The sequence below is a fragment of the Oculina patagonica genome, chromosome 1 (assembly GCF_052425735.1).
Source record: "Oculina patagonica isolate OP01 chromosome 1, crgOcupat, whole genome shotgun sequence".
Classification (NCBI taxonomy): Eukaryota; Metazoa; Cnidaria; class Anthozoa; order Scleractinia; family Oculinidae; genus Oculina; species Oculina patagonica.
The window spans coordinates 44893152-44900635 of record NC_135758.1 but is presented as its reverse complement, the minus strand read 5'-3'; the positions used below and the strand labels follow the sequence as shown (position 1 = coordinate 44900635).

The 7484-nt window shown below is 40.0% G+C and overlaps 1 protein-coding gene across 2 annotated transcripts in view; it reads left to right on the top strand.

Moving 5' to 3' along the window:
• Positions 1 to 451: 451 nt before the first annotated feature.
• Positions 452 to 7484, top strand: part of LOC144633322 (sulfotransferase 1B1-like) — a 19462-nt gene continuing 12429 nt past the window's right edge. The window contains exons 1-5 of one of the 2 annotated variants that reach the window (XM_078492210.1): positions 476 to 553; positions 4731 to 4794; positions 4869 to 5019; positions 6051 to 6425; positions 7470 to 7484. The exon at positions 7470 to 7484 is cut by the window's right edge and continues 80 nt beyond it. In XM_078492210.1, the coding sequence (XP_078348336.1) occupies positions 4887 to 5019; positions 6051 to 6425; positions 7470 to 7484 (523 nt within the window). In that variant the 5' untranslated portion in view covers positions 476 to 553; positions 4731 to 4794; positions 4869 to 4886. Of the gene's footprint in view, positions 554 to 4730; positions 4795 to 4868; positions 5020 to 6050; positions 6426 to 7469 lie in introns of both variants that reach the window. The other variant, XM_078492217.1, reaches the window with a different exon arrangement.

Sequence of the window (7484 nt, the reverse complement as noted above, 5' to 3'; positions counted from 1 at the left end):
TTTCCTTTCCATTTTGTGCAGATTGAACATTTCAGATATAATAAGTGGTGTTTATGTGAAAGTGTACTAGCTCTTAAGCCAAGGATGGCCGCTGTTGTAAACAGAATTGAGTTCCAGATGGTTTCTCTGACATCACGGCGGCCATTACTGTGTCCCTCGGCAGGACACAGTGATGGCGGCTCCATTCTAAGCTTTATAAATTTGCGTGGAAAGGTTCGGAAAATAACTCGCGAACGGTACACCTCACAGACCCGAAACTTGGAGAAATTGTTTATCTATTTATCATCTATAATATTTGAAATTCATAGCTTCTGTAGTTGAATGGTTTCGAATTTATTTTTTTATTGCGTGACAGTGAAAAACCAGCAATAGAACTCGTTACAACCGGAAATTTCCACTTACTCACGTCACGCAAACCTGACGTCACTATTATTACGAAGGTCACGCTAATCACGCCACATAAATACGAACAAAGAATCAGGAATCGATAACGGTGACTGTTACCAAAGGAAACTTTCTAATAAGCCAAACATAAAGAGGTGATCATTCAAAGGTAAGAACGAATTGATCAGCTTTTAACATACCCTCAGGCATACTGTACGCTTTTAATTTATAAAAGGATCTATGTTGCCCGAGCTGAAAACCTTCGATGAGATTTATATTAAGGACGTCTAATAGCTAGTGAAGGATAAAAAGACAGAGGGCTCGCGATTCTAGATTTAGAATTTTGATGACGTCACGTGAAAACCAAGAATAAAGGGGGGGGGGAATTATATTTAACAGACACTTTTTTCAAATCCCTTTTTCCCCTACCCCCCCCCCCCCCCCGGGAAAAACATTCCCTAAATGTCGATTTATGCAGAGAACAAATATGATAAATGAAACAATTATGATGCCATTAATGAAAATTGTTGCATAAATCTTAGATGCGTAACAAAAAAAGACCTGTATCTTTAATTTGAGCGAAAAAAAAATTCGGGCAAAGCTTGTGCCCCAGAAAAAGAAATCCTGCAGAAAATTTCCCGCCCCCCCCCCCCCCAAAAAAAAAAATCTGCACCGAATTTCAAAATTAACTGATTTGCTGGCTAAGCATTATTCTCTAAAATAACTCATTAGTTGTGATCTAGATAGACCATGAACACCACGAAAGTCGACTCTTATAAGCGACGAAGTCGCAAGAAGGAGAAAGTCTATAGCCTAGACTTGTAGAAAGAATCTATTACAACTGCGAGCAGTCTATTTGTTTTCCAAGCGTTCGACGCGAAAACACGAATCATGCGAATGATTCGAGATCGAGCGGCGAAGCCATAACTTTTCCCTCTGACTTGCATACTTTTAACTTTCCCCGTCGCGCATAGGATTTGAGGAACAAAAAATCGACTGCTCGCGGGTCCATTCGTACTTCTGATCAATCCGGCTTCTTCTCCAGAAACGCCATAAAAACGGCATTTCCTGAAAAGACAGATTATGTGATAAAAACGAAGCAGTTGGCGTAGGCCTTTCCCGGACATCATATAAAACTCTCGGGCATGCGTACACACATGGATAAGTAAGCTACTTCACTTCGCTCAACCAATTTCGTACCTCGAGTCTTCGTTCCTTACTGCGCAAGCTTGACGAAACGAGCGACTCTTGAAAGTTCCGTTGCAGGATCGAATTTGATGACCGGGAGTAAAACGCCAAAAAGGGAATGCGCAATTCAACAGGAAGTCCGATATTTTCGAACCTCCAATCAGAACTTTCCAGGGTAGCTCGTTTTCCGACCACTGGTCAAGAGGAACGAAGACCCTGGGTATAAGGATGTTCGCTCAACCTGGAACAAGGGATTTCACGAGTTGTTCGAAATTATTCGAAAAGTTGCTCGAAAGGGGAAAAAGTTGCTCGAAAAACAAGGCGAAGGACTTAAGTCTACAGAAAGGAACGAATTCCGAGCAAAGAGATTGCGCTTCGCCGCGCAGCAAAAAGCCGCCCTCTAGCAGTTCGTTGGCTTCAATTTTATAAAGTCGCGTCAGAGTAAGGGTCATGAAACAAAATGGTTCCGCAAATTTTGCTTTTTAAGAGACTGTCTCACTAAGAACGGTCCAATCGATTTTGGACTCCGAAATAGCTTTCCTCCATACTTCTACCATAAGTACTACTTTCCATCCCCATTTTGAATTTTCAAGAATTAAAGTCAAATTTCTGTTTTAATATTTTAAGCTTGTATGGAATTTATTATTGATAGTATGTCATTGTATTTGTGGTTGTTAATTCCACATAATTGAACATGCGATCCCTGTTTACTGATGTTGAATTAACAACCACAATTACAATACATACTAAAAAGAGCAAACGCAACTTGAAGTTTTGAATTTCTCGCTTGAAGTTGGATATGTGGATTTTTCCCGTTTCACGATGATATAATGACATGCCACGTTTGAAAAGAGCGCACTCTCTTGGGTTCTCCTGCAATTCGTCAGATAAAGATTGCTTCCCTAACATCGTTTTTAGTTTTGAAAAGTTTGGATCACGCCACACCAAAATCCAGCTAATTTCAGTTTCCAAACAGTCTTGTACGCGTCTTATCGATCAGAATTTGTGACTGTCAAGCTGAGCTTAACCCCCGCCGGGGGGGGGGGGGGGCTACTCAGAAACGTTTTGTACGGGGAGGCTCCGCCCCGAAGTCCAACCCCTTACCCTTTTATATACCATTTTGACAGAAAAGGCACCCCTTTCGTATACCTTTTACTGAAAAAAGGTACCCCTTTCATATACTGAAAGACATGACAAATGCCTAAAACAAGTCTTGATGCCATTTTTATGTAGTGTTTGATAAATTTAAATGATACCTCCATAAGGTGCGTTGGTTCGAAATCTTTTAATTAAAGGCCTTTTTTCGACGTTTTTGCTTGTTTACAAGCTAAAAACGTAGAATAGGGGTTATGTGGACAAAATTTGGAACCACATATTTGTAAACTCTCAAGGGACTTTTTTAATTTATCAAGGGACTGTTTTAATTTCTCAAGGGATTACTTTCCGCTGTGGGTGATCACTTGCGATCTCGTGAAAAAAACGTGACTTGTCACATTTACAAACGTTATATAACAATTTTAAAAGTGACATGTCAGCTTTCTTATCTCAACGCACGTGTGTCTGAAAGGCGATCTATAAAAAGCGTCGCACAAACAATGGATTGCATAACTAAAACACGAATAAATAATCACTAGCACTTACATCGTTTAAAAATTACAAACGTCAAAAATAAACCATACCAAAAAACTCGCTCTTTTCAAATATATTATTGAAGTTAAAACAAATGCAAGAGATGGGGGCTTCTTTTAGCTTAGGAGCGGTTAAAAATTAGGCCAAATTTGGTCGCTACATGCAAGCGCAACTCTATTTCGTCATCAGCCTAGGTCGTTAGGGATGTGACCTCCCGTTGACAGGGAATGACAGCAATGTTGCATGAATCGGCTTTACAACATGCGATCGTATCTACGCAGTTCGAGTGGAATTTCAGTCAAAGACAGCAAAATTCTTTCGTATTTCATCTTCAAATATAATTCGAAAGCATTCACTGTATATATGGCTTTTGTTTAATCCTGGGTCTTGATATCCGACCCTCGCAGAGCCTAGACAAAACGCAGCTTGAGTGTAACGATTTGTTTACGCCCCAATTATATGCGCAATGTTTTCTCCGACAGTATTCGGAAATATCCGTATTTTTTCGTGCTTTTTCGTGGAGCAATCGTAACGATACGGTCTTGAACACATTGAACAGCGGTGTACCTATAACAATTCAAATATGGCGTCGCAAAAACAAAGCGTCGAACGCATATTTTGCTGTTTCATTTGCTAATTTCGCTGCCGTAATCGACTGCCTCGAAAGGTCCTTGCAATTTTAAAGTATAGAATTGTCAGATCTCGGTGAAATTTGCACTGTTTATTTGTGTAGTGTTAAGGAATATGTGTATAAATACCCGGCGCGGACAAGCCATTTTTGACAAAATTATATGGCTGCATTTCCTCCGCGAAGATAGGAAATTGTTAAACTAAACTACAAAGAAACTGTAATGATAAGTTCGAAGAACAATGCACAGGATAAACCTTCGACTCATACTTCATGCAAAAACGTCGACATCTCGAAGAGACTTTGATTAAATACCTAAATGAGCGATATCGTTACCCTTTTATGTACTTTAGCTTTTGAAATTCCTACCCTTTTATATACCTGAAGCATGAAAAAGGTACCCCTTTCGGGCGGAGCCTCCCCGTATAGGTCAATATAGGGAGTGCCCCTCCGGGAGCTTAACCTTACTGTTGTGTAACACAACGCCTTACGCTTCATCTAAAGTAACTAGATCCGAAGGACTATTAAACATTGGCTTGGTGGAGATAAGCGTTCTGAAAAAAAGAACAGTTTGTGATTTTGCAGTAAACTGAAAAACTAGTATGAACAAACAAACAACCAACCAACCAAATTACCACGGGGACGAATTAAATCGGAGTTGCGTCAGGCAATATGTCGTAACAGGCTTTAAATATGTTACCAATTGGTCGCTTGTTAACTGCTTGCTTAACATACATCAGTCTCATATAGACCTAACGAAACCTTGGTGTTTGCCATCGATTCAATAGAAACCCGCTCACTCCGAATACCGGACAAACAAAACTTAAACTGCAAAATCAAGAGTTCCTCCTCCTTGGCCTCCCATGTATGGCATAATGAAAGCCTTCCTTTTTTTCCGTAGGCAGTACAGTCACAGGGGAGGAACGTATAAAACCGTTTTCTTTTCTAAAAGTTGCTTGGGCGAGGTAGGTAAAAATGTCACCAGGAAGGCACAGAAAGTCACAAGGTTAGGTTTTCACCAGATCTGTTACGTCTTTAGTATACAGTAACCTCACATATGGATGACATGGTGATTGTTCATGGTATTCCATGGACGAGCGGTCAGGGAATAACAGAAGAAAAGGTGGAAGCTTTAACAAGATTGCCTGCCAGAGAGGATGATATCTTCATAGTGTCCTTCCCCAGATCAGGTTCGTTTACCATTTAGAAAGTTTTTTAATGGTCCAACGTTTTTAGAGTTCCACCATCATAGGGATCAGTACGGGGTAGCCAGCACTCGAGGGTTGGGGGGGGGGGGGGGGGGTGAGGAAAAAATATAATGGAACTCTGTTATTGACTCCTAAACCGGCCATGTCGCGTGTATTTCAAATGTTCCTCCCGTCATTTTGCGCTTCGGTTTAAGTGTAAATGCTTTTTAGCAATGAAGTTGCTTTGACAGGAAAAACGTGTATAGGTAATACATGCGAATAGACGTACGGTAAACACTGGTCTAAAGCAATAAGACAATAAGAGGCACATAAGACTCGTGCCCAGTCGATTCGAGCTCTTTGGCGTGCGAAATCGATATGACATACATATAACGTCTGTAGAAACAACCTTTTGTTTTGCCTTAGCGAGTTGGACTTCCTCATTAAAATACTATTGCTATTATTATAATAATGTAGAGCTGAATGTTAATTGCATCGGTGTTTTAGTAAACCGGAGGAGAAAGTCACGTGATTGTTAATGCGAATAAATTAAGGTTTTCTAACATTCTTTATTATTAGAAATGACGTAACTCGCGTGAAAACTATTGAAATTCTCTAACAAAATGAAGTTTTTGTAACTTGGTGATAGTCAGATATGACTTCTATATGATTTGGACGACTTTACGAGTGTAAATTTGGGTCTCACTAAGGGCGAGGACGGAACGCCAATATATTTGGCCGACCAGGCATAACAAGTGGTCTCTTGTAGGAGTCTTTTAGGACCATGAGCTACGCCCAGATTGATATCCTTTACGAATTTATTTAAGATTTTCCGACGAGCTTCCCATCACATTCATATGATAATCGCCTCTGGAACTAAAGAATACCATTGGAGGGCGGAATGCTTTGATATCCATATTGATATGCACATTAAGAACAATATAGATATTGGATGACTAACGCATTTGAGTGTTACGGGTATTACAACCAGATTTATGCCAAGTTTTTGTTTATGGTCTGGTTTATTTCATCAGGTTTAACATGGACTCAAGAAATAGTGTGGCAGATAATTCACGATGGTAAAATCGATGATCGCCGATTGGACGTCAGAGTGCCTTACATAGAAGGAATGATTCTTCCTATCAAATCTTACCCTTACACTGTGGAAGATGCCAAGTCTGTAGAGAAGATGTTTAAAAGCTTTCCTGCCCCACGTGTATTCAAAACGCATCTACCGTATGACTTGGTGCCAAAGGGCCGCGACAAAGATACGAAACCTCGATACATTTATGTCATGCGCAATCCCAAAGATGTCTGTGTGTCCCAGTTTCATCATTACCGTAACATGCCGTACATGAGGGAAATTTCTACTTGGGATGAGGCTTTTGAACGTTTCATGAATGGGAGAGGTTAGTTATGCAAACAATGTCAATTTTAAAGCCCCTGTAACTTAACTCGCTCGTAACTTTGCTGGCGACTTCTAAATCACTTTTTATGGCATTTGGAAACTTCATAGCATTCTTCATCCTGTACCGCAAAGTCTCTTGAAACTACACAAACGCAATTTTGCAATAAGCTGAGCAGCATGTCAAACACAAATTTACGAAGGATTCCTGCGAATCGTTTGAACTCGCGCACGTTCAAAGTTCAAGACTCGTGCGCGTTCAAAGTTTAAGACTGGCGCGGGCTCAAAGTTCAAGACTCGTGCGCGTTCAAAGTTCAAGACTCGCGCACGTTCAAAGTTCAAGACTCGCGCACGTTCAAAGTTCAAGACTCGTGCGCGTTCAAGTGAGTCTAATCGACAAAGAGTTAAATAACTTGACGCCAAAACAAGAGAGTAAATGTTCAGCTAAACTCAAATCGTCATAGACGTCAATAGGAAACAAGATGCCAAATAGTTTACCTTGACAGATATTAAAAAGGGCTATAGAAAGCTATAGCCTAGACATTACATTTAGAGACTTCTTCACGTTGTCCTTTATCGAGAACTAAATTTCCTGTTAAGCAACGTGCGTTAGAAAAGTCTGAACTCAAGTACCTCGCAACGAAACCGAAAATGTTTTGACTAAAATATTCGTTTACGACTCCGAGTTTACGTGTAGGACATTTCAAGTAAAACAGAGAAGTTGGATAATAATTTACTTATAATATGTTTTTGTGTGTTGAGTCGCTGATAAGATTTACTCTTTGTTTGTAGTTAGTTTTTTTTTTTGCGAGATTTTTTTTGCAGTTTCTAATTTGCGAAGCGCGAGCGCCGCTCGCTGTTAAACGGCATAATTTTGTCTTATCCGTGCGGCTGTCTAAATACAACTTGGGTCGAATTACTCTATTTTATCATTGCTCGATACTTTAGAGAATTTTTTGTGGAGGCTGAGCTCTCGGGAGGCAATGTGGTAAGTAATTTACAAAATTCTATGCTTTAAAAAATTATTGCCTGTTTCTTTTGTTTTCAGTTAGATGCGGTGTGT